Source organism: Ascaphus truei, chromosome 6 (assembly GCF_040206685.1).
Source record: "Ascaphus truei isolate aAscTru1 chromosome 6, aAscTru1.hap1, whole genome shotgun sequence".
NCBI lineage: Eukaryota > Metazoa > Chordata > Amphibia > Anura > Ascaphidae > Ascaphus > Ascaphus truei.
This window is the reverse complement of record NC_134488.1, coordinates 16,930,411-16,958,388: the sequence shown is the minus strand read 5'-3', so window position 1 is coordinate 16,958,388 and position 27,978 is coordinate 16,930,411. Positions and strand designations below refer to the sequence as shown.

The window sequence follows — 27,978 nt, the reverse complement described above, 5'->3', positions numbered from 1 at the left end:
GGGGGGGCGTGGCTTGGGATGAAGGTTGGCTGCTCTGCCTTGCGGGCCCTGCTGTCACTGCCTCTTCCTGCGCTTTACCCTTCACAGGCCGCAGGGATCACATTGCGGGGCGCACCGTCACCGGGCCATGGTGTGTGTGTCATTCTGTGTGTGTGTGATACTGTGTGTGATACTGTGTGTGTAATGCTGTGTGTAATGCTGTGTGTAATGCTGTGTGTAATGCTGTGTGTAATGCTGTGTGGTCGCTGTGTGTAATGCTGTGTGATCGCTGTGTGCTTAAAGCAATGTGCCTTGTGATACAGTGGGTGTGATCACTGTGTGTATTATCCTGTGTGATCATTGTCTTTAATGCTGTGTGATCAGTGTGTGTGTGTAATGCTGTGTGATCAGTGTGTGTGTGATCAGTGTGTGTGTGTAATGCTGTGTGATCAGTGTGTGTGTGATCAGTGTGTGTGTAATGCTGTGTGTGTAATACAGTGTGATCGCTGTGTGCTTACAGCAATGTGCCTTGTGATACAGTGGGCGTGATCACTGTGTGTGTAATATAGTGTGCTGTGTGTGTAATCACTGTGTGTTTAAAGCAATGTCCCTTGTGATACAGTGGGCGTGATCACTGTGTGTGTAATGCAGTGTGCTGTGTGTGTAATCACTGTGTGTTTAAAGCAATGTCCCTTGTGATACAGTGGGCGTGATCACTGTGTGTGTAATGCAGTGTGCTGTGTGTGTAATCACTGTGTGTTTAAAGCAATGTCCCTTGTGATACAGTGGGCGTGATCACTGTGTGTGTAATGCAGTGTGCTGTGTGTGTAATCACTGTGTGTTTAAAGCAATGTCCCTTGTGATACAGTGGGCGTGATCACTGTGTGTGTAATGGTTGTGTGATGCAGTGTGTTCTCCTGCTGGTTCTGATGAGTGATCACGATTGATATGTTGGTCCATTAAAAGGTAACACAGCCTGCGTGCTCATGCCACACACCCTGCATCTTATATGTGTAACGTGATGGGGGTCACACTGTGTGTAATAGTTTGCTGAGCTCCCTGTGTGTGACATTCCTCCCTAGGAAATACAGATCGTCTTGTCCTAGGAACCTGCGACCCTGCACATGTTAACCCGCAGCCCTCCCCTGGCTGAGCGTACCATGCCGGCCTTGTGACTCTACCCCTGCAAGTGAAGTAAGCTTTCAGTGCTGAGTATTCTTTTACATTGAGGACGGGAGTTGGTGTGTGTGTGTGTGTGTGTGTGTGTGTGTGTGTGTGTGTGTGTGTGTGTGTGTGTGTGTGTGTGTGTGTGTGTGTGTGTGTGATGGTAGAAGGGGGTGTGAAGTCCCACTACCTGATTGACGTAAAAATCCAATTTGGTAAATAAGGGGTATATTTGGAATTGTGTATTGTAAGGAAGCACCACGTGCCTCCCTGTAATGTACTACTAAAGGCATTTCCTGTAGCAGACGTTACTACAACTGCGAATGCTTTATTACTGCAAGTTTTGACACAAGCGCCAGTGAAGCCCGTGGTACCGTGTGCGTTGTATCTGTTACTTGTGTTGATGGGGATAACGTTTGCTGCATCTGTGCCACTGAATAGAGTGCGATGTGTCATGGAAGGCATGTCATATTTGTGATGTAGGGCAGGGGTGCGCTCCCTGGGGGGCGCAGGGCTTAGAGGTCCCGCGTTCTTCCCCACAACGTTTAAATAAAATGCCGGGAGAGTGGGCAAGGCCTCTGTAACTGCCTCTTTGTATAAACGTAGAGATTGACGCTCATACAAGTGTATGGACTCACAAGCTGTATTACAGCATATAGGTAGATAGGAACTTCTATAAATAATTCCAGCATGTATATAATACTAGGTCAAGGGGGGACATGAACATGGGACCTAGCGGTCAGTCAGCGCGACTACCGCAGATATGGTTTACCCTGCTTACCCCCCTTAACATATACACTTCCCTAAATAGGGACCAAGGTAACATAGAATGAGGGCTACTGCCCATTACCTTTCCATTGAGTGTATAGGAATACGAAATCCATCCAGGCGAAGTTCCACTGCGTGCAATCCTGATCAGAGAAACCAGAGTGTAGGGAAGCAAGGAGCACAGCTGAAGTAGAAGTCTGCAGGGAGAATCCTGTAGAAAAAATGAATAAAGGGCATAACTCCGTGCTAAAACTGAGGGTGATTTATTGGATAAATGCACAGGGACAGAAACACAGCCCACACACCGACATGTTTCGTCCCACGGGACTTTATCAAGGTAACTGCCTCTTACCTGCCATGACAACGCAGGGTTAAATGGCAACGCAATGTTAAATGACGCCGCCAACGCTGGAGAGAAGGTAAGAGGGGGGGGGGGGGGGAGGTGCGCGAACAGGCGGGGGTGCGACAAGAAAAAGTTTGCGCACCCCTGATGTGGACAACTTTGTAGAGCTAATTATACAGCAAGTAAAAATACCACTTGTGGGACATTTGCATGTATCAGGCCGCGCTTATACTGCCGGCGACGCGACCGATGATGTCGCCATTGCGATAGTTGTAATGTAAGTTTAGGCGACGTCGCTGGCTACAAGGCCAGTGACGTCAGAAAGGGGGACGGCAGAGGCACGGAGAAGCTCTCCGATTGGCCGCAAGGGGAGACCGGCCCTGAAAAAATCAAATAACAGTGACTACCAGATTTCTGTTAGCGCGGTCGCTCCGTCGCGTGCACTATAAGCGCAGGCGACAGCGATAATGCATTTGTTTTGACGCACTATAAGCGCAGCCTAAGACAGGTCTGCAACCCGGTCTTTCCCCATTACCGCTTGGCATAAAATGCATCCAATGCAGCCAGGGATTCTGGGTAATGACATGTAAATATTAGTTTTTAATGTGCTAATTCTCCAAACTCTGAAGCGGCTGTCACCCCGCAGTAAGCCGCAAACTCCCTTTCAATAAAGGTGCGATTTGCTGCTTCGGGGGTTATTGAACCAGCCCCTTTGTATTGTGTTGTGGGTCAGTGAGCGATTTTAAGGAAGTGTTTATAGGACAATAATGAAGAAAGTCACTGATGCATTATTATAATATTGTGATGCATCACAATCTGAGATTACATTTGTTCAGCTTTTCTGTGTGTTTAAGGAGAAAAAAAAAGGCACGTTATCGTTTCGACATAAACATCATTTGTCTAACTGTGTGTGTGTGTGTCGGGGACGTTCCATGGTGCCGCCTGAATTACCTTCACACACACGGAGTAAATACATTGTGTTGTTAGATTGAGTTCTGGCTTCTCTGCGCCACTAATTACATTCTCCCAAACTAAATGACGTTTTTGTGATGTGCATTGCAGCAGGAAAGATACATTGAGGCGTTTAAACCTTGTCACTGCGGGAGGGGCCAGCGACGCATTGAAAACAATGGTATCGCGCACATTATTTCCCCAACGCGGTATTTCTTGTAGGGGGGAGGGGGTTAATATAATCTGTACAATGGGATGTGGTGCGTCAAGGAATGTACGTAATAATATTTGTAATGTGTTTTACATTCTTTATGCAAAGCAAAAGTGTTAATTATGTCCTGGGAGATTAGATATAGTTATTGTGAAACAATAACTCACATATTAGCAAGATAATTCAAGATACAGTATCTGAATAAGAGGCTACTATATGACTAACACGCATAACTTTACCCAAAGTGTACCACAATATGCCATCATGGGATAAATAAACAGAGAGAGATTCTTTGAAACTAAGGATATTTTCACCCATAGTGAACTGTGCCAAAATACCTTTTTACAAATGTATGCTGTTTTCACTTACTTATATTATGAAGAGATTATTTGAGATGTCGAAGTGAACTTAAATTAAATACAGATACACATATTAATGTGATTACTAAGCTTTAAAAAAAGAAATATAGAATTTCATGTCCACCTACCCCTATAAGAGGACTTTTTAACAAATTATGTGTAAATAAATCACTGTCACAATTATTTTTGATGTAATAAAATTTTGTTTTTGTTTTTAACACGTTTCACTGACCCAAGGCCAAAATAGGCTATATCAGCACACTTACCTGCTTAGAACAACTTTGCTCTAATTTTGAAAATATTGAGAGTGCAATTAAGCGGAATCTTCTATATCTTCTCAGATATATTGTTCCTTGTACCTGTATCATTTATCCTCATGCACCTTATTTTCTTTATCACAATACAAGAAATATTTATTAAAAAGGAAGAGCGGTTAAAACAACAATCGAACAACAAAGTAGTAATAAACCAAATGTGGCCAAATGAGAGAGACTGCAGCTGGTATACAGAGGATGGCTCAACATCCTCATGGGCTAGTAAGAAGAACAAAAAGAAAACAGCGCAAACATCTCAGTGTAGTATGTATTATATCAAATGTGTTAATCAGCAGGTAAGTGTTACACGTACATCAAAGGTGAAATGTATGGCTAACCTACGAAACGCGTTGGATTTACATAGTGCAATCCTTGAACTTTATTTGGCTTACCAGAAGCACTGACACAACCCCACAAGTTTGTGGCCCAAAAAACTTTGCAGTCCATCGTCGAATCGCGGTAACTAACACAAGCCGTGACATCATCACTGGCCGCCAGAGTTTGGCGTGTGCGAGCGGCGTTTGCAGTCAGTGCGAAGGGTCCCTGCTCCAGCGCTAGAGACACAGGAGACGTGGGCTGAGACCAGGCGATTCCAACGGTCAGCTGTGTACCGAAAGGAGGTCCAACACTACCTATCCAGCCAGAACCTGTGGGATCTGTCGAGCGGTGCGGGAACCAGTGTCACTTCCAGAGGGGTAACATGTCCATAACATATTGTGCCCACAAATTTCACCTTTGATGTACATGTAACACTTACATGCTGATGAACACTCGTTTGATATAATACATATTATACTAAGATTTTTGCACCGATGTTTATCACTTGCCATTTATTTTTCTTTCACCTTTACCTTTTCACCAACATTCGTAAACATCAGGGAATGTTGAACATTGGTGATGAGGAAGAGCAAAAGTATGTATGGGAACATATGCCCATTGAACTCATTAGAATGATTTTGACATGGTGTCTAATAGCATGCTATGCCAGACTGGGCTAACGGCAGACTCTGGTCATTGAACTTTGCTACGTCTTCTGCGTTCTATTAACGTGAAGGTCATTTCTTCCCCCACAGCGCAATGTCACTGCTGTTTACACGCTCAACATCTATAGCCACGGCAAAGAAGGATAAGCGATTCATGGCTGAAGTTAATGCCTCTCCGCTTAAGCACTTTGTTACTGCCAAGAAGAAAATCAATGGCATATTTGACCAGCTCGGTGCCTACATCCAGGAGAGTTTCAACTTTCTGGAGGGTAATGTTTCTGTTGGGAGTGGGGGGGGGGGATTCCTCTTAAAGGAGCAATCCAAGGCGTCTTTTATTTTCTTATTTCTTACATAGAATTGAAGCGGGGGGGAGTCTCCGGAGCTGAACCCCATTAATCTCCGCTCTGGGAACCTCCTGCTTCCTGAGAGACATCCGTAGGGGGTGCAGGTATCTCCTGCAAGTTGAAAGCTCCCGTGTCACGTGGGCCAATAGGAAGCCGGACTGGATGATGTCAAGGCTTCCTATTGGCCCGCAGGAGCTTTGAAAAGCAGCCATTATGGGAACCCTGGTAGCTGAACCGGAGCTACTACCGACACCCTCTATGGAGGTGTAAGTATCTCCGGAAGCAGGGGGTCCTCGGAGCTGAAATGAACTGGTTCGGCTCCGGAGACCCCCTGCTTCAATCCTATGAAAAATATAAAAACAATGTCCCAGCTTGGATTTAATTCTAACCTGTTTTCTAATATAGAGGTTTCCTTTTTCCCCCGGACCACATACTACTTTGAAACAAAACAAACTAATAGAGAAATTCTCTGAGACATACGGTCTGTTGGCACTTTGCAGATTCTAAAAATTATCCGTCACCGAGGCTTTTCCTCATAGGAAAGAATGGAATCTTGGCCCAGAAGCTGGCGGTTTAATCCGTTGCCCACTTAGATCCTGGTTTCTTAGGAGTCCTGATAATTGGCGGTGGTCTTGTAGAGAAAAGGGTTCTAAACTACAATAACCAAATTTGCTTATAAACAGTTTGGGGGTGCAAAGATTTCAGGCACACGTAACTTTCCGAATGGTGCTTTCGCAGGAAAGTGAGAATCCCAGCAGAAATCGCTCCAGTGACTTCAATAAAGAACAGTATCTGTGACACTCAAACTCGGTGACACAAGTCACGTAGGTATTTAAGGTATTTTTAATGATGCAGACATAATGCACAGCGTTTCAAAGAAATCCCTTCTTCAGTTGGACTTTAAATGGCTATTTGATGTTTGTCACTAAGTTGGGTGCCACAGGATACTGTTGTCTATTGCAGGTTATAAACACGTATTCACTCCTAGTATGTATTACCTTATAGTTTAATAATAACTGTATAAAGCTTCTTGACAATCCCTGAAAAGAAAAATGGACCAGAACTTGGTTCTTCTGAGTTCCCCCACAGAAATAGTCCTAGGTAGTGATGTACCGGGTACTCGGAAATTACCCGCTACCGGCTTACTCAGCGCTTTTTCAGCTACCCGGAACCGGCCGCAGGGGGCTGGAACCGGCGCCGGATAATTTCAGAGCAGGTGAAGACTTATCGGCGGCGGAGGGTGAGGAGGACCGCGGCGACATCGTGGGAGCAGCAGCAGACATCCTGGTGGCAGCAGAAGACGTTCTTGTTGATCCTGTGGGGCAACGGAACACAGCACAGCTGATGCCGGTGGGAACTGGGGAATCATGTGGCAGGAGCGTTCCTATTGGACAGCCTTGGAGGAGCTGGCTGTCCTATAGGAACACTCGTGCTCCGGTCACATGGTTCCCCGGCTCCCACCGGCATCAGCTGTGCTGTGTTCCGCTGCTCCCACCGGCTCAAGAAGGACGTCTTCTGCTGCCACCGCCACCAGGATGTCTGCTGCTACTCCCACGATGTCGCCGCGGTCTTCCTCACCTACCGCTGCAGGTAAGTCTATGCCGGCCAGCCAGGTACCCGACTCGGCAACATGTCTCATTTTTCCCAGGTACCCATTACCCGGTATAATTAAGGACTCGGTACAATAATAGTCCTAAGTATAATCCTGCACTGTCTTCATTTAGAAACCTACCAGAATGCAGAGCTTGATCCAGTTGCCTCGGAAGAGCAGGTGCTTGAAGTTAAGGGCTATCTATCCAACGTCACTGGCATCAGTGAAATACTGGCCCGGCGGCACATGAAGGTGGCCTTCTTTGGCAGGTAAGCTGCTCCTGTGTCACATCCAACCCAATTACATGGTCCATTGCATGAATGGATCCCTCCCAAGAGGGCTCATCGAGCACTCCTCCATTGTATTTTGTATTCCACGGGGGAGAATCTTCCGCGAGAACTTGCTGCGTTGTATATTCCTAGTGAGTGTCTTTGTACGCTTTCAATCCACCCTGCCTATTTCCCTCTCGAGAATAAATGAAAGTAGCTTAGACCTATAGGCTCATGTTTACCAAGTGGTGTAATACCCTAAGACCGCTTCTGGCGCTGGGAGGTGTCGTGGCCCATTCAAGTGAATGAGCTGTAAGAAGTCTTTCGGTGCCGAAAGACGTCTGATGACATGGCACCGCTTGGCAAACATGTCTCCATAGGCTTCATTTCGATGTGCTTATTCAATGAGAAGATATCGACCACATTCAATTGAAAAGAGCCGTAATTTTCTCTGAGCAAGGAGAAAGCGGCTTTTACGGCATATTGAATCAGAATGGGATATCTTGCTGCAAGGGCAGCTCGCCGCAATCCGTTTCGCCGCTGAGGTAAGTGATAAGTGGTCAACTTTAGGGGTTTTAGGCTAAGCACTTAAGCTTTTTGGGGTATGGTTAGGGGTTGTCAGGTAAGGGGGTTTAAAATGTTGGGGGTTTTAGGGTAATGGGTTAAGGTTTTTAGGGTAAAGATTAGTGTTGGCATCAGGGGTTAAGGTTTGGGATTTTCGAGTAAGGGGTTGACGGTTTGGGTAATGAGTTGGGGACTTTTTAGGGCAAGGTTAGGGGTATACCTTAGTGGCAAAACGGCCGGTGGCTACATGGCAGCGGCGAGATCGTTCTTGACCATATTGAATGGGTTCCATAGACCCTTGCTAGGTCTCATATGAGTGGCTGCTCCAATTGCCTCCTAACCCCGGTGCTAGCCAGGAGTCCCTCCTCTCTATAGCAACGTGTTTTATATTGCTGTTGGTTGGGGAGGGATTAGGGACCGGCTCCATGGCTCACCCTGCCAAATGTTGACTCCTTGTTCTCTCCAAAGAAGCAGATGGCAGTGTGGAGGATTCTTTCCTGTCTTGTCCTTGTATTTTGTTTTTTAATGTAGTTCAATAAGTTTTTTTTATTTTTTCTACTTACCTGGTGAGTTGATGGCGCTTTCGCTGGACCCGGCTGTCCGAACCAATCTTTTTCCTGTTCGTACAGTATTGGTCTAGGTTGTGTTATTCTTCAACTTCCAGCTGTGGGGGCAGGGAACGAGAGATGCTGCTTTGCAATGACCCTCTTGCACTGGAGGGTTTAAGGGGACAAAATGATGCAGAATGATGGACTTCTGAACAGAGACACTTTGCTGCCTGTTTGTTCTAGGACCAGCAATGGGAAAAGCAGTGTGATAAATGCCATGTTATGGGACAAAGTCCTCCCGTCTGGCATCGGGCACACGACCAACTGTTTCCTGCGCGTGGAAGGCACAGACGGCAATGAGGCCTATCTTCTTACGGATGGTTCAGAGGAGAAAAGGAGTGTTAAGGTAAATGTGTGGTCTGTGTTCGTAACATACACTGTAACATGGTTCTGATGGTAGGGATTGGAAAGAAACGAGTGTCCATAGTTAAAAATGGGTAAGGTATGTATGCGTGTGAGATATATGTACATGTGTGTTTATAATTCGGAAGATTGCATGCAAAACAAAACCCCCAGTGCTATAATGTTTAACAAGGGAGAATAATAACTTCCTGACTCCAGTAAGTGGTAATTCAATCACTCCCAGGATCAATTACTTGGTATTTGATCTTTTCATTAACATACCCAATGTATCTGCCATCACGGGATAAAACATCCCACATTTTCACTGCGCTAATTGTAATCTTTTTCCTTTGCTGTCTGTGCTAATCTCCTTTCCTCTAACATCAGTAGGCGAGTCCAGGTTAATTGTAGCAATCTTGCTGACCCTACTTAATATAATGAGCACACTGTTAATGGTGAATTAGCTTTTATTTACGGGGATGACCTGGTGCCTGTTATTACCCTGCTTCTCGCCATATTGAGGAAGGGGCTTTGGTGCAAAAAGTTTTTTCTGTATGTTGGATATGTGTGTAAATAGTTATCATATCCTCTCGGGCCTTTTTTTTTTACAAAGGGATTTTCCATATGTTTTAGCAATTTGCTGGCCCCCTTCTGCATTTTTTCAGGTGCACATATTTTTGGTCTTGGGGCCACACCATGCAATGTTTCTGGGAACAACTTCTGCGTCGCAGGCCCCTTTGGCAGTGGAAGGGTTAAATAAGATAATTCTAATGGTCAAACCGTTTTATACAATACACCTATCATTAGTCACTTAAGTCAATTAACAGAAGTGTTTGAAAACAACCTAATTTCTTAACCTTGGTTGGGTTCATGGCGTCGCCTCCATGGGGAGATTCTGCAGGTCCGTGCAGTGCAGGAGTTCAGAACTGCTTGGGACAGGCACACGGCTGTGCTGAACATTAAAGAAAGGCGAGGATTCAATACGCTGTGCGGTTTCACAATAAGAACATGGGCAGGCGAGGGGTTCCCGTCTCCCATCTGTCTCTCTGCTGGTGGGACAGTTATCGGAGGCGTGGGATCTGAGGATCTCGTTGGAAAAGTACAAACCTGTAAATAGTCGGGTCGTTTCTAATTCGGCTCCTGGTGATGAGTGTAAATTTGAAAAAAATAAACGAAGAACGAACAGTCATTTCATTTCAAGGATGTGCGGTGATTATTTTTCATCTAGCCTGTGTGTGTCAGCGCAATAGCAGAATAAGCAGGACACTTCCCATGATGGTGGTAATCTGATTACATGTACATGTGTAACCCATGTTCCCTGTCCATTCCCTTCCACAGTGACATTCAACTGCGTCTTTCAGATACATAGAGCAGATTCTTTGCCAGAATATTTATAACCACGACTAATGATCCCCCCCCCTCGTATTTCAGACTGTAATGATCCCCCCCTTGTGTTTCAGACTGTAATGATCCCCCCTCGTATTTCAAACTGTAATGATCCCTCCCTTGTGTTTCAGACTGTAATGATCCCCCCTTGTGTTTCAGACTGTAATGATCCTCCCTTGTATTTCAGACTGTAATGATCCCCCCCTTGTATTTCAGACTGTAATGATCCCCCCCTCGTATTTCAGACTGTAATGATCCCCCCTTGTATTTCAGACTGTAATGATCCCCCCCTTGTGTTTCAGACTGTAATGATCCTCCCTTTTGTTTCAGACTGTAATGACACCCCCCTTGTGTTTCAGACTGTAATGATCCCTCCCTCGTATTTCAGACTGTAATGATCCCCCCTTGTGTTTCAGACTGTAATGACCCCCCCTTGTGTTTCAGACTGTAATGATCCCCCCCTTGTGTTTCAGACTGTAATGATCCCCCCCTTGTATTTCAGACTGTAATGACCCCCCCTTGTGTTTCAGACTGTAATGATCCCCCCCCTTGTGTTTCAGACTGTAATGATCCCCCCCTTGTATTTCAGACTGTAATGATCCCCCCCTTGTATTTCAGACTGTAATGATCCCCCCCTTGTGTTTCAGACTGTAATGATCCCTTCCTTGTGTTTCAGACTGTAATGACCCCCCCTTGTGTTTCAGACTGTAATGATCCCCCCTTGTGTTTCAGACTGTAATGATCCCCCCTTGTGTTTCAGACTGTAATGATCCCTCCCTTGTGTTTCAGACTGTAATGACCCCCCCCTTGTGTTTCAGACTGTAATGACCCCCCCTTGTGTTTCAGACTGTAATGATCCCCCCCCTTGTGTTTCAGACTGTAATGACCCCCCCTTGTGTTTCAGACTGTAATGATCCCCCCTTGTATTTCAGACTGTAATGATCCCCCCTTGTATTTCAGACTGTAATGATCCCCCCTTGTGTTTCAGACTGTAATGATCCCTCCCTTGTGTTTCAGACTGTAATGATCCCCCCTTGTGTTTCAGACTGTATTGATCCCCCCCTTGTGTTTCAGACTGTAATGATCCCCCCTTGTATTTCAGACTGTAATGATCCCCCCCTTGTATTTCAGACTGTAATGATCCCCCCCTTGTATTTCAGACTGTAATGATCCCTCCCTTGTATTTCAGACTGTAATGATCCCCCCCTTGTGTTTCAGACTGTAATGATCCCCCCCTTGTATTTCAGACTGTAATGATCCCCCCTTGTATTTCAGACTGTAATGATCCCCACCTTGTATTTCAGACTGTAATGATCCCCACCTTGTGTTTCAGACTGTAATGACTCCCCCTTGTGTTTCCGACTGTAATGATCCCTCCCTTGTATTTCAGACTGTAATGATCCCCCCCTTGTGTTTCAGACTGTAATGATCCCCTCCTTGTGTTTCAGACTGTAATGATCCCCCCCTTGTGTTTCAGACTGTAATGATCCCCCCTTGTATTTCAGACTGTAATGATCCCCCCTTGTATTTCAGACTGTAATGATCCCCCCTTGTATTTCAGACTGTAATGATCCCCCCTTGTGTTTCAGACTGTAATGATCCCTCCCTTGTATTTCAGACTGTAATGATCCCTCCCTTGTGTTTCAGACTGTAATGATCCCCCCTTGTGTTTCAGACTGTAATGATCCCCCCTTGTGTTTCAGACTGTAATGATCCCCCCTTGTGTTTCAGACTGTAAACCAGCTTGCTCACGCTTTGCATCAGGACGATCTCTTGGACGCTGGCTGCCTGGTCAGTGTCATGTGGCCTAATTCCAAGTGCCCCCTCTTAAAGGATGACCTTGTGCTGATGGACAGGTGAGGAGGATCTCGAATCAGACCTGCTCTCCCTGAGTGGCTTTGACCCGTTTTCTGCGTCCAGTTTGGACGCGCATCGCTTGTTTCGGGTTCCCGGACTCTAACAGGAACATGCTGCAGATTGTGATGGCACACTCCTTATTTAATAACCCCTTCACTGCTGGCAGGCCCTGTGACAATGCGTTTTTGAATACAGAATGGAACCCGCTTTTGCTTCTTGAGTGAGGACTTTGGGCCTGGCAAATATTATTAAGGCAGGGGTGGGGATACACACGCGCGCACGCACGCACACGCTCGCACACACGCACGCATGCATACTTAGTCGCCCTTAACGTAAGGCGTTTACGTATTTGCATCTTGTTAAACAATATACTTTGCATTTCTCCAGATCCACTGAGTTCAAACATAACGGTTCCGGACATTTCTCAGTGTGACTAATAACGGCGTTACTATAAATGCACAACACGTCTCCCTTTGGCAGTTTTAAGATATCGGATAAAGATTATAAAAACCACCTGTCCAGTTTGTGTTTGCCATGAAAATGTCACATGAAACATTTGGCGATTGCGTTATTTGCCGCCTGGTTCTGGGGGTCACACGTTTACCGCTGACGTCTTTGCGCTTGCAGCCCGGGCATCGATGTAACCACAGAGCTGGACAGCTGGATAGACAAGTTCTGCCTCGACGCTGATGTGTTTGTGTTGGTAGCGAACTCTGAGTCCACTCTCATGCAGACGGTAAGTTTGGGGGGGGGGCTGCGTGGCCGCTTTGTTTTGTCCTTTTGGTTATTGCTCGGGGGACTCACCCGTCATCTCGTGTCCCAGGAAAAGCAGTTTTTCCACAAGGTGAACGAACGTTTGTCCTGTCCCAACATCTTCATCCTGAATAATCGCTGGGATGCGTCTGCGTCAGAGCCAGAGTATATGGATGAGGTGAGCATGAGAACCGTTGCTATATATATATACACACACACACACACACACTACACACACACACACACTACACACACACACACACTACACACACACACACTACACACACACACACTACACACACACACACACACACACACACACACACTACACACATACATACATGCGCGCGCACATGCACGAACACACATGCACGCATACACACACACATGCACGCATACACACACACATACACACATACACACACACACACATACACACACACACACATACACACATACACACACATTTACATACACATACACATACACACATACACACACACACACATACACACACACACATACACACACATTTACATACACATACACACATACACATACACACATACACACACACACACATACACACACACACACATACACACACACACACATACACACACATTTACATACACATACACATACACACATACACACATACACACATACACACACACACACATACACACACATTTACATACACATACACACATACACATACACACATACACACACGCGAAGGAGTGGCTCAGTGAGTAAAGACACTGACTGGCACTGTTTGAAGCAGGGGAGCCTGGTTCAATTCCCAGTGTTGGCCTTGAGCAAGTCACTTTATCTCCCTGTACCTCAGGCATTTAAAAAAAATCATAGATTGTAAGCTCCACGGGGCAGGGACTGTGCCTGCAAAATGTCTCTGTAAAGCGCTACGTAAAAGGTCAAAAGCAGCGCTATACAAGAACATGCTATTATTATTATTATTTACACAAACATACACTATGTTGTCAGGACTGTGTCTAAATTCTAGACAATAATGCTCACATTTGTTCCCTAAGGCCCTTCTATATTTATCTATCCCAATGAAACAGACATGTTTGCTTGTATCCGTTCTTTGACTACTGTTTTGAGAATATTAACCCTTTTGCTGCATAATGGCAGCAGAACGGTGAATGTGGATTTGTACTTGATGTGCGTTCCTCTGCTGTACTAGTTGGTGCCTAAAAGTCTTTATTTTATTTACCCACTGACTATGTTAAATTGTATTGGTAAAATCTGTTGTGCAAAATGGCCACTCTGGCACTCAAGGGGTAAAGGGGTCTTTGCAAAAGCTTTTGTAGTTTGCATATACCTCTGGTGAATGTCACTAATGCCGGGCGGCCAACTCCAGTCCTCAAAGGGCCACCAGCAGTTCCGGTTTTCAGGATATCCCGGCTGAGCCACCTGTGCTGTAGCCGGGATATCCTGAAAACCTGACCTGTTGGTGGCCTTTTGCGGACTGGAGTTGGCCGCCCTGCATTAGTGTAGTGAGCGCGCTGTTCCATGTGTGTGTCGGACGTTCTAGGTTACCCGTTGCAGGGGAGAATGTAGACCTGTTTGTCCATGTCCTCTCTTCTGACCGTTATGTAATCTATGTCTAATCCCTCATTAGAGAGAACATTTGCCAGCACTCCCTGTTTGTAACCTCTTTGGACATGTCTTGAGAGCCACTATTATCTGTGCATGTCTCATCGCTATGAAACTCTACTCCCAACCATTAGCCATAACTGCATGTAAACAATAATTAGAACACCGCAAAGCTTTTCTGTATTGTATTGAAAGATTTTATACAAACAACCAGAGGACTTTGTGCGGATACGGAGTTTTTTACTCGCTATCATCATTTGTTGTAATGTCTCTGTACCTCTTTGTTCATTTGAATATCAAAAGCTTCCCCCCCACTGCACGCCCAGCCCCCTAAACACTGCTGGCGGGATATAGTGTCCTCCATTTCTCACTATCCCTTTCATCCATTCATTGCCCGGTCTGCTTATTTGCTGTGAATTCCCCACATCTGCCTGAGATCACCTTGTTTGTGTAAATCCGTATTGCTGACCTGAGGAGGAGTAGAACTCTGGAAAGATTGTCTTATATCAATGGTTACTCCAAATAACAAAAAGCTATCGCCTAATACTGAAGTACTCATTTACTCTGCACTAACTGTTCTTTCGACTCCAGACAAACAGAACTGTAGTAATTATTCTACCATTTGTAAAGTGATTAGTCAATGGTTTCATCAAAGAAATGGAATTAATAATGAATATATTCTCTGCTTTTTTTCCTTTTTCTCGTGCATTCATATTACAGCGCTTTACAATCATCTGTGAAAGACATTTAGTCAGCCACCTCCAGGGTGCAATCTTACTGATGCATTTCAGGGTTTCTGCTTTTCGTGGAAGAGGAGAGGGCGGGAGGACAATGTTACCGCATTAAAGATGGGTAATCGGAGGCTCACGGGAATAAAATGTCTTACTCGGTATTGTAGTGAGGGGAAGGGATTACCACTAGAATGGACATCATTGCATACTTGTGGTTGCAGTCTTACACCTTTAACCACTCTACCACTCTCACTGTGAAACCTGCCTGGTCAATTCCACGCAAACCGCTTAACCGCATGCCACCCGCAGGTACGTCGGCAGCACATGGAGCGCTGCACCAGCTTCCTGGTGGACGAGCTGGGGGTGCTGGATCGGACCCAGGCTGGGGACCGCATATTCTTTGTTTCTGCAAAGGAAGTTTTGAATGCCAGAATACAGAAAGCTCAAGGCATGCCAGAGGGAGGTGAGCCGGGAATAACCGTTCGCCATTTCATTTCCAAAACCCTTTGCAATTTCAAGGTGTTCCGGGGACCAACTCGGTGTATAACTTTTTTGTTGTTGCACATCTTCAATTCGCTGGATTTCCCGGCAGGATCTGGATCAGGCGTGGTCAACTGCAGTCCTCCAGGGCCACCAACAGGTCAGGTTTCCCGCATATCCCTGCTTCAGCACAGGTGGCTCGGCCGTTGATTGAGCCACCTGTGCCGAAGCAGGGATATCCTGAAAACCTGACCTGTTGGTGTCCCGCGAGGACTGCAGTTGACCACGCCTGATCCAGAGGGTTAAGCACAGTAAGATGAGTAGTTTAGGATCTCATTGTTATGGGAGGAGAGGCAAATTGAACCATCAACCGTGTGTTTTGATAGACTTGAATTTGAATTTCTCTTTTTTTAGAAGTCAAAATATGCCCTATTTGCTAGAAGAGGAAGGATTTTGAATTGTTGATACAGTTTCCCCCTCCGCTGCTACAAGGGAAATATAACACAGCACCACCCTGCAGGCTGCTCTCCATGACACCCCTACATTTCCAATCTAAACCCAAATACTCTCCATCACGGTCTCCTCACAGCTCATAACCTGCTGTATGCCCCCCCCCCCTCCCCTCTCCTTCTCGCCTCCAGGAGTTTCCCAGGGCTGCACCCCAACTGTGGAACTGCTTACTCTCCCCCACCACACACACTTTCAAAAGTTCCCCTCAAATCCCACCTCCTTTAAAGAGGTCTTCCCTAATGCCCCCTCTAACCAGCCACCCCCGCTGAGTGGCCTAATACTCCTTCCTACCCTTGTGGTGTCATGCTCCCGTTCCTTTTTAGATTGTAAGTTCCTCGGAGCAGGGACCTCATTACCTGTTGCTTCATTATGTTTTCAATTGTATTTTCCCTTTTTGTTCTGCTCCGTGCCCCCACATTGTACTGCGCTTTTGAATATGTTGGTGCCATATCACTGAAAGCTCGTCCTTTAGCATGCTGGTCAGAGAGCGACAATGTGAATGTCCTGGATGTGCAGTAAGGAGAGTATCGAAGACAATACAACAGCCAGGTGGCGTTCTAGTGAACTGTGTTCATTGCAAAAGTAGCAATGCATTTTCCATCGTGCTCCTCTAAATCTCCTGGAATCTCGAGGTTCTCAGCCCCGATGGATTTCCAAAATTGCCGCAAATGTGCAAATTGTTTCAAATCTTTCATCATCCTTTTTGAAGTTGTTGCATATAGAAAATGCAGCTGGTTTCATTGGTGCTCTCATGTTACCGCTGCAGGTGGTGCTTTAGCAGAAGGCTTTCAAGTCAGGATGTTCGAGTTCCAGAATTTTGAGAGAAGGTTTGAGGTAAGTGGGAAAAGAACTAGATGTTATTTAAATCTGTAGGCAAAACGATCTGCGGGTGTTTAGTACCTGCTTTTCTTTTCCTCCCTGTATTTGCAGGAATGCATCTCGCAGTCAGCGGTGAAGACCAAGTTTGAGCAGCATACGATGAGAGCCAAGCATATTGCTGAGGTTTTGCGTCAGATAATGGAGTCTGTGCACGTTGCTGCCCAGGAGCAGAGGTGAGACTGCCTTCTAAATACACGTTGTGTTGTTGGCCGACACCTTCACCCATGTACTTCTTGAATAAGAAATGCTTTATAATACCAGTTGAACCTATGTCTGACTGCCGCAGTAATGCACTGGGGCTAGAGTCCCACCAATATCATTAACAAAGCTTGGGTGACGTGCTCATGGATAGGCAGATTCTATTGTAATCCTTACAATTGCTGCTTTAATTCTATAAAACATTCAGGACATCTTGTTCAGCTGGTCTTAGCTGATGGGAAGGTGGCTCTTCCTATCTTGTTGAAGCTCACCCCCTCCCACATTTAAATGGTTAAAAGCTCACTCCATAGCATCTCCCACTCTCAGGGGAACTTGCTTGCTTGCAGTATGATTGTGACAAATCTAATACAGAGTGCTTTTCCTGGTAATGTACAGGTTAATAAAAGCTTCAATCAGACTTAGAACTATGCAACTAATTTTGACAGATTTATTATATATCATTCTTCCTGGTATTGCACAGGTTATTAAGAATTTATATTAGTGTTAGGTACCCTTGAGATGTGATCTGCCGTGTAGTGGCTCAGGGGCTTACAACACTTTGGCCACAATGTTAAACTAAAAAACCATTTTACTTAAAGGATTCTATACATATATATTTAGGCACTGTACCGTGTATAGGTTTCACTGGATGTGCACTGAGCTCTGTCTGTGTTTTCATGTTCTGTCTCTGGTTTTAAATGCTTTAATTCTATGCAACACTTTATTCCTCGTGTTGCAGAGTTAACTGTTTGGAAAAGCGCGAGGAGCTCCGGGATCGCGTGGAGTTTATTGAGAAGCAGCTTGAACTGTTGACTGAGGATTACAAGCTAAAAATCAAACAGATCACAGACGAGGTGGAACGACAGGTGAGAGAACGAGAAGCTGTGTTCAGTCTAAACATCTGTATAAGCAGAGGGTTCGCATGAAAAGATAGGCAAGCAGTCTGTGATGGTCATCATTTGGTGTATTTGGCTCTTCTGACAAACGCGGACCCCTAGTCGCCTGTGTTTGCAAACGCGTTGGTTACAGTCCATCTAAAACCTATTGTGGCCAATCGTCCTAATGAAGAGGTTCGAGAACGAGTCATATGATTTAGAAATATGCAAGTAACTAAAAAATATACAATAGTGCGTTGATTATAATTTTTCTCTGGATACGCATTTGAAATAGGGTTTTTGGCGTTTCTTTAAAAACCGTTGAACTAACCCTTTCCCTGCCAGAGGGGTTAGCAACGCCTGCCAGGTGAGAGGGGTTTAAAGCAGCAAAAAATGTAGCACTGCGCCATGTTTAACGTTTTATTATAGGTGTCGAGCAGCGGGTCTCTGGAGGGGAACTGTGTTCATTTCAGTTCCGGGGACCCCCTGCTTCCCGGGATACTTGCCTCCGTAGGGGGTGCCGGTAGCGGCCTAACTAAATGACTTCAATGTCCTGAGGGCCAATATGAAGCCGTGACGTCACCCGGTGCGGCTTTTCTATGGAACCGCGTGACCGGGGGCCTTAAACTCCACAGAGATACCATCGCAGCTACGGGGTGTCGGGGTAACGGATACGGTAAGTATCTCTGGGAGCAGGAGGTCCGTAGCGGAAATGAATGGGGTTCAGCTCTGGAAACCCCCTGCTTCAGTGAAACAAACTTGCAGCGCTCCATGCTTTTGCTGCTTGGACGTGGATGTGCGTTGTCTTTGATTTTTCCCCTCTGGCAATCACGGATTCCTGTTATTTGAACTGTAGCCAAGTAACTACCAGTCTCCCGTTTGTATCCCTGCATTTCTGGCTTTCAGTGTCTTGCAGCGCAGAACGCGTAATGTCTGTCTGAATGTGATGATTCCGTAGGTGTCCAACGCAATGGCTGAAGAGATCCGACGCCTCTCTGTCCTGGTCGATGACTTCCAGATGGACTTCCATCCTTCCCAAGTGGTCCTTAAAGTTTACAAGAACGTAAGGAGCCAGGAATTTGTTTGGGAGAAACACACGGTCACAGGTTTCATAGCAGCTCTTGGTACTAAATGGTGCTCTCGTTTCTTCCATCAGGAGCTTCATCGGCACATAGAGGAAGGTCTCGGGAGGAACTTGTCCGATCGCTGCTCCAGTGCGATTGCTGTCTCTCTGCAGACCACGCAGCAGGAGATGATAGGTTTGTGTCTGCAAGCTAGTTGTGCAACATGCAGGATTTGTGTAATGTTTGGGAAATAGGCATCGGGGCAAATGTTCAACACATCCCATCAACTATCCCATCTGTATTATGAAGGGGAACGAGCATTACATGGAAGTATTAAAAGCCACGTGCTAGAAACAAGAATTTATCGACAATTAGATAGGGGTTGAAAAAACAAGGGGCAGTGAACCCGATTGCATCGTAGTAAGAAGTTGTCTCCTCACTTTTATAATAAACAGGGGGTCGATGTATCCAGGCGTGGTACAATTCTGCAGAAAAAAATATTGATCCAAATGTGTCCATGAAAAAATCCAACTGAAAGAAATAACTTTATGAAGATGGCGCATAGATAGTTGAGCTGTACATTGTATTTCCGAGGTTAATTACCCTGTCAGCTGGCAGTCACCTAGGTCTCTGTTTAACATATACTTTCATAAAATGCTATGTTAAACCTCCAGTGCTTTCCCCCGGTGTTTTGACTCTCCTGTCCTTCGGTCTCTGCAGATGGACTGATGCCTCTCCTCCCATCTCCTGTGCGGGCCCAGATAGATCTGTTGGTTCCCCGCCAATGCTTTATCCTGAGCTACGACCTAAGCTGCGACAAACTGTGTGCGGACTTTCAGGAGGATGTGCAATTCCATTTCTCTTTTGGGTGGACAATGCTCGTGAATCGATTCCTAGGACCCAAGAACGGCCGTAGGGCCTTGATGTCCTACAGCGATCAGGTGAGACTGAATGTTGGGGGGAAAAGGATGATTGACGAGGCAACCAGAAAGAACCTATGTGCACTCTCTATGACCAATTGGGGGCTAGGAAGTATTCAATCCTTGGGGTTAACCCCTATATAGACTGAATGTACCAGAGATTATACGGCTCTGCAAGTCAAGCAAGTGTTCAAAAAAAATCTACTGGCAATACTTCCATACTGTTTTGATAATGAAATGTAGTTCTACGATTTTGGTTTTTGTAAACGGATCAGTGTACACTGGCGACACACTTTATTCGAGCTCGGCTAGTCCCACGAATTCGGGTATACCCGGGTGTATTGAGGTTTGTGACTGTTTTCTGCCCGAGTGCATTGGGTTATTTTCCAAGCAGGGATTGAAGCATTTTATTCCCACTGGCTGCAATACTGCACAGTATATATATATGTACTGCATTACAATTCATGAATTTATGCCATCTGGTAGACACGCGAAGCATTGCAGCCTATTAAATCCTAATCATTATCATTTAACAGATCAGCCGCCCGTCAGCCAGGCATGAACCCAGGCTGGGAAGGCAAATGCAACGGGGCTTGTCAGAGGTGAGGAGCGGCGCATTCCAGGTATCTGCCAGGTACATACTGGGTATTTGCTCGAATAAAGTGTGTCGGTGCAGTACTTGGCAGAACTCGGACAACCATTCAATCCCAAAATAACTGAGTATTTAATCATGCATAAATCTGGAAAGGTAGGGATTCCAAGGGTTATTCCAGCGGAGCACAGCGTGCAGAGAAAAGAGAGGAGGTGCTACGATGCCAAAAATGGGTTAAAACTATTTATTGATCAAAGTACAACATGGCGTTGAGCAGGCAGTAACCACGAACACGTTTTGTCACAAAGCGCCTGTTTGCGCGAAACGTGTTCGTGGTTACTGCCTGCTCAACGCCATGTTGTACTTTGATCAATAAATAGTTTTAACCCATTTTTGGCATCGTAGCACCTACTCTCTTTTCTCTGCACGCTGTGCTCCGCTGGACTAACCCTTGGAATCCCTACATGACGCCCTTAGCGTGAAGCACGCACTGGAATTGGAGAAGCATCAAACTGTGAGGCATCTTCATTACTTACATGTTAGTCACACGTGTACACTGGCTGGTGTGCTATGCTCCCAGGGTGTGTTCCCATATAGGCAGATGAGTGTTCATATACAGCCCTTGATCTTTTTCCGCTACCAGAGGGAACATCATTATGTGAATTACCCATTTCATGAGCGTTATTCTTGTGACCTCACATCTATACTCACGGATGCTACTATAGTCCTACTTCCAGCAAGCTTAGAATCCATTGTTTCATTCAAGATCCAGTTGCACTGATATCCAGGACATTGTTCTATTCTCTACTTGTGTAAATCTGGAAAAGTACGCTTTTTAGTAGTAATACTCTTGTTCAGTCGAATTGATACCTGCCATGTGCTTATGCACCAGTATCCTGGCAGTAAAAGCGGCCTCGCTCCTGCAAGGAACAGGTTATTAAATGAGCAATCTCTAATCCCTTGGCACCTTCAGTTTGTGGAAGAGATCTTGGCAGTACGTGATCGCGCGTGTGAGAATAGAACCGCTGTAGTCTCTTAGATTCGATTGTCCGTCATTTGCTTTGAATTTTTTTAGGTTCCTCGCACGATGCCTCTGACCCCAGTAAACCCCAGTATGCCTCCAATGCAGCAGGGCTCTATGACCCAGGAAGAACTCATGGTTTCTATGGTAACTGGATTGGCCTCGCTGACGTCTCGGACGTCCATGGGCATACTTGTGGTGGGGGGCGTGGTGAGTCTGCAGATCTTTCTCACTTTGGTTGCCCGCTCGGATCTGGTGAACGCTACGGGGGAGAGCGCTCCGGTCTTCTCGCTGGCCTCTTATGTTGCCTTATTCTTGCGTTCTAGGTCTGGAAGGCCGTGGGCTGGCGGCTCATTGCTCTGTCTTTTGGCCTTTATGGGCTTCTGTACGTGTACGAGCGTTTCACTTGGACAACAAAAGCAAAGGAAAGGGCCTTCAAACGTCAGTTTGTGGACTACGCCGGAGAGAAACTGCAGCTCATAGTCAGCTACACGGGCTCCAACTGCAGCCATCAAGTGCAGCAGTAAGTTATCCTGTCGTGTCGTCTACGAAACGCAATCTATATGTTTCCCGGCCCTTCTCATAAAAAATAACATTCAAAATCACAATGGCGTACGCCAGAATGTTACTGCTCACTTATACTGCTTCCGTTTCCACCTCTTAAAGAACCGATTGTCCAGCTTCTGAATGTTACATTCAGCGGTTCCTACTTTTTTTGTTTTTGTGGATCAAAGAAACATAGGTCGCTATGCTGTCAGCACTGAGCTTCCATTCGAGCTCAGATCTTCGACACGAGGCCATGCAATAATCGGAGAGACTATTACAGGAAACTGATCATGTGACACAGGGTTTTGCCATTAAAAGCAGATGTTACATGGGGTGGGAGAGTTGCCAATACATTTAACCACTTACAGTTCTACTTTCCTGATAAAGAAAAATGATTCATTATAGAAATTATTTCCCTTCTGTTTCTATAGTGTGTGTGTGTGTGTGTGTGTGCGTGCGCGCGCGCAGTCTTGGCAAGCTCAAAACCCCAAAACACTAATGTATGGTATGATATATATCTATATATCTTTTATCATTTTGTGTCAATTGGAGTGCTACTGGGTTTGTGACCTAATGTATACAACAAGAGAAAAAAGCCCCAATGCTACATCCAACTTGACCAATCCTTTAGCACACAGATATTAGGGCTCTTCAACTGGTGGTCAGGGCCTTGAAGTCACCCTTGGACTGTCTGCTCCTAATTGCAATGCCATTTTATTACACGGTAATGAGGTCATGTAAATACTGTATATGTGGCACAGAAGTTGTAAATGATTCCAAAACGTTGAAGTATAATCATTTGTAAGTCTAAATGTATCCAAAATGACAGTGCAATACTCTTGTGGCCCTGCTACTCCTAATTTTATTTGGGATCCAGCCCCTTTGGAGACATAGTTGAGGTGTGTGTGTGTGTGTGTGTGTGTGTGTGTGTGTGTGTGTGTGTGTGTGTGTGTGTGTGTGTGTGTGTTCAGGTACCAGGATACATGCACAATCTCAGGGGTGCGCAGATTTTCCCCGTGCTCACCCCTGCCTGCTCGGCCACAGCATCAAATGAAACGCGGGGTCATGTGACGTAACGTAAGCCCTGCGGGTTACCATGACAGCGCATCGCTGGATAGTAAGACAACTGTGTTTATAGAGGCCTTGCGCGGTCCCCCGTCATTTCATTTAAATGTCTTGGGGCAGAGCGCGGGACCTCTATGACTGCCGCGCACACCGGCACTCGCTCACTTCTCCCCTGTGTTCTTCTAGGGAGCTCGCCGGGACGTTTTCTCACCTGTGCCAGCAGGTGGATGTTACTCGGGAAAACTTAGAGCAAGATATCGCTGCATTTAATAAGAAGATTGAAGTCCTGGATAGTCTGCAGAGCAAAGCAAAACTGTTGAGGTAAAAGGAATAGTTGATTTCTGAATCTGCCGGACCCCTATTTCTTCCTGTTTTGTGCCTGTTTGTATTTAGCATTTGGTGTGAGAATGCCTTGGGTGTAGTTCTGTAGGCGGTCTGGCTGGTTTAAACCATGCAGCATGTTGTATCATATTGTCCCATAAGGCCGAGTCCATAGAAGGACAGGCGGACGCTCAGCCCCTGCATCCTCAATGAAGATGCCTTGAGAGGGGGCTCGCGTGAGCGTCCGCAGGCGTGCGGAGGCTTTGGAGTTTTCAGCCGAGCGCCAAGCTGTTTTTCAGCGTGCTGTCGGCTGAAAACCTCCAATGAGAGTGGGGCTGCGTCAACGTCACGGCCGTGATGTTGACGTCAGTGCGTCGCGGGCGATTGGCCCAGCGACATCACTGCCCCGCCTCCCTCAGTCTGCCCCCACCTCCGATCGCGGACGCTGGCTCGCCTGTATGTGCGTGGAATCGCACAGCTTCTGCAGGCGAGCCTCAGCGTCCGCGCGGTTCAGCCCGGCTCCCCCCCTCTATGGCCCGGGCCTAAAGGGTGCTAAGCTTTAAACCCCATTCAGTCGTGCACATGTGCCAATGTGAGCACAAGTGAATAAAGATCAGTTTTAGAACAAGATCATCTGTTTAAACAGTTTTTTTATTTTATTATGTTCATAGGAATCCAAAATCACATTGGAAAAGGTTCCAGGGTAAAGCGGACCAGTATGGAGTTTAAAACCATATTTTCATACAAAAATAATAGTCCTATATCTTTAACAATATATAAAACAATTTTTTTTTTTTTTAATTACTCAGCAAAATGATTTCCCTTTTACTTTTGAAAAATGAAACGCAAGCAGATAGTACTGGAGTTTTTCCAGCATGAAGTGGCCTATGTTCTAAGTTTTGCAAATTGAAACAGATCTTTGAACGTTGTTTGTGTGTCAATTATAGTGCAAAAATAACATTTGCATGGTATGTAAATGAAGGTCCTTATGACACATAACGCAGTTTGTCTGAAATGATGTTGTCGTATATTTGATTAATATAATTGGATTTAGATTAAAACAGAATTCTGTATATAATTTCCCTAGTATTACTAAATATCAAATATTGGTTTGTTATAATAGCCATACTGTAAAAATAAATGCATTCTGATCTGTTATGGTTATTCTTTTCTCCTAAAAGTAACATTTAAAATATTTTAACCCCGTCTGCTCCTTTTTTGTTTTTTTTTGGTGCACGTGGCACCTATCCCTGATTTCATGCACAAACCTACTGTAGGTGTGTAGCTCCCACAATATCATTTCCTGCATCCGTGTTGCAGCAAAGCAATGAATCATTGCTGCACAGCGCAGAATTAGAAGGGCTTTAAGTTGAGAGCCAGAGAAAGACTTTAGGATTTATGCTAGGTAATACTTGGCAGACAATGTTGATGCAGGTTAACGATTTTTTTGGTGCGCCAATACCACTTTTTGTTTAGAACAATTTCCATCTGTGCGTCGTGCGCATCCCATTTGTCACTTTAATGCCAAAAATTCAAGTCGCACCACTTGGTACTAAAGTTGTTCAACATAAGGGGGTCTCTGCACTATCTGCTTTTCTCCCAATGGGACTCGGCGCGTCACAATCACAGTACAGCGCGCGGTGCGCAGCACACAGGAATGTTACAGGCACAGGCCCTGCCCAGATAAGTTTAGTCTGTTTTTGGTGCCTGAGGCACAGGGAGATAAAGTGACTTGCCCAAGGTCAATGGTCATTTTTGTATGACACTGTTTTTAAACTAGATAGCGGTCTGCTTTGCCCTGAAGCCTTTTTAATGTGAATTTGAATGTTACTCCTTATTTTGTAATACTTCAATACGTTTTCTTTTTTTTCTTCTCAGGAATAAAGCTGGCTGGCTAGACAGTGAACTGAATATGTTCACTCACCAGTACTTGCAACAGAGCTGATCCATCACTACGTTTAAAAGCCAGAGAACAGGCAGACAATTTCTTCATTACATACACTGGAAATACAATATAGCTTTCCAAAGTTCCCCTGATACCTTGAACAATAGTAACAACTGTGGCATCATGGTGCTCTTTCTAGTTGTTACTTTCCATGAAATTAGAGAGCGTTTCTTGTTTCAAAGTCGTCGTATTTTGTGATCATGGCCGCCTCTTAACTCTGTAGTCGGACTCTTGAACTTGCCTGTTCTATGCATATTTTACTGCAGCCTTATGCCGAGTTGTTATTGTGCTGCAAATGATGCCAAGAAAGCAACGTGTTCTCACGGCCCCAGAAACGTCAGTAATAACACTAAAAGGATATGGACCACACGTCGCAAATGGAAATCGACATTAAGTTGACGGGAAGAGTATCACTTTTATGCTATGCCAGTTTGTGTCGGCCTATCCAGGTTCTCTTCTCCATATCTGTTTCACAGTGCGCAAATTTGGCAAGTGGTTTCTCCGGCAGGTAGTGGAAGAGTTTCTTGATTACATATTTCATTGGTGTATATCTACGTTTGCACCTGTAAATAGTAAATCTATCCTTGCTCAACAGATTCACATCGGGTATTAAAATAACTCCAATTCGTGTACAAATGTAATTGTCTTTGCCTTGTGAAGCAAATTGTTATTCCCTCTACAGCAAGAGTCCAGTGCTCAAGGGCCACCAACAGGTCAGATTTTCAGGATATCCGGGCTTCGGCACAGGTGGCTGTTGACTGAGCCACTGAATGAGCCCTGTGCTGAAGCAGGGATATCCTGAAAACCTGATCTGTTGGTGGCCCTTGAGGGCTGCAGTTGACCGCGCCTGCCCTGCTATGTTTTAAAGGAGCAATCCGCCCTAAGTAACGTCAGATTTAAAAAAAAAAAAAAATCCGGGATTAGAAGCGAAGGGTCCTCCCAGGGCTGAACCGCACTATTTTCAGCTGGACGGACCCCCTGTTTTTGTGGGGATCTCTCGTTCCCATCTTGAAAAGAAATGGGGATTTAAAAATCAATGAAAGGAATGCAGTCTGGTTGGATGCTTCCTTGTGACATAAGGGTGGGGAGCCGTGTTGGTCCTTTTCTTCCATGTAGTAATAAAGAAGGGAGGAGGAGTGGGGGGTATGACACCTTTTATTGGACCAACAAGTAGTTGATGTGTTACAGGCTTTCCAACCTCTCGGGGTCCTTCATCAGGTATGGCAGAAATACAGAAACCCGAATCAGAAATACAGGTTTCTGTATTTCTGCCATTCCCGATGAAGGACCCGAGAGGTTGGAAAGCTTGTAACATATCAACATATCAACTCCTTGTTGGTCCAACAAAAGGTATCATACCCCCTCTCCTTCCTTTGTTACTCCTTGTAACATGCCATTCAAAAGAAGGGAATTCCATAATACTCCAATACATGTTACTTCTTCATAAACATCACAGGATTAAATCTAGTTTATGCTGATTCTACAGTTCTGATCAAATTTTTTTTTTTTTAACTACCTGAAAAGTTATCCAACTCTTTTATAGTTAAAACCTTTGCATGGTAGAAGATGCATTTATAAAATCAGCTAGTTGTCATACTCGCAGAATAATAACCATTTCTAAGTGTCTCGTATATGATTTCGGCTACTATTGCAATGGTGCAGTGATTCTGTTGGAGCAGATGTCTGTTCAGTGATGTTTGACTATGTTAGGAGCAGGGTAAATAATGTCAGGTTATATTGGATGAGGAGCACAGTCCTCCACCTCCCGGGTGGAATTCTGGCTGCCATTGTTGGTGTTCTAGGCTGCGTGATAGCATGTAGGAGAGTCAGCTGAAACTATATTAAACTGAGGCATAATGAGATGCTCACTTTAGCTTCATTTCACATAGTGTGTGTAGATAAAGTTGTAATCACAACCAAAACCTTGTGTGTAACTGTCCAGTACTAAAAACCAACATGCCCACCTCTTGCTTCTGACCCTTTTTATACGACTCCAACTTATTTGATAACTATTTCTTATCCTACAGATCTAAGGGAAAAACTGTACTGTTGAATGAAAAATTCACTTATGGACGCATTTGGTCACTGATCGTGTCTTTAACCCTTTCACTGCCAGAGAGGCCAGCAATGCCGCATTGCAAGGCCCCTCACAGTTACAGGGTCCATTGAACAGACCTTAGCAACTTGCAACGAGCAATCAACAGGTCCTACACAGTGCTTCTCAGTGATGCTACAGTAGGTCAAATGCACTTTATTTTCTAGTTGCTCATCCTAATTAATTGTCTACATTTTGTTTGTTTCGCTGATGGGTCAATTGCAAAATAGATTGGTTGGTTTATTTTCTCCTGTATATTTAATTCAATGTAGCCTGCATGTCTGCCACATGACAATAAAAAGTAATTGTAAAGATGTGCTAGTGTCTATT

At 45.1% G+C, this 27,978-nt stretch overlaps 1 protein-coding gene across 3 annotated transcripts; it reads left to right on the top strand.

Annotated features, from left to right (window-relative positions):
• Window positions 1-27,963, top strand: MFN2 (mitofusin 2). 3 transcript variants are annotated; one of them, XM_075603443.1, is made up of 19 exons: window positions 1-130; window positions 1,062-1,173; window positions 5,163-5,341; window positions 7,141-7,276; window positions 8,632-8,794; window positions 11,908-12,032; window positions 12,661-12,769; window positions 12,857-12,964; window positions 15,447-15,600; window positions 16,894-16,961; window positions 17,058-17,179; window positions 17,944-18,070; window positions 19,038-19,142; window positions 19,236-19,338; window positions 19,864-20,084; window positions 21,731-21,886; window positions 22,003-22,199; window positions 23,474-23,608; window positions 25,487-27,963. In XM_075603443.1, exons 3-19 carry the CDS (start codon window positions 5,167-5,169, stop codon window positions 25,551-25,553), a joined length of 2,271 nt encoding a protein of 756 aa, XP_075459558.1. In that variant the 5' UTR covers window positions 1-130; window positions 1,062-1,173; window positions 5,163-5,166; the 3' UTR covers window positions 25,554-27,963. The 3 variants fall into 3 exon arrangements, with proteins under 3 accessions (XP_075459558.1, XP_075459560.1, XP_075459559.1); XM_075603445.1 differs by lacking the exon at window positions 21,731-21,886; XM_075603444.1 differs by lacking the exon at window positions 1,062-1,173 and having other exon boundaries at window positions 15-130.
• The last annotated feature ends 15 nt before the right edge of the window (window positions 27,964-27,978 follow it).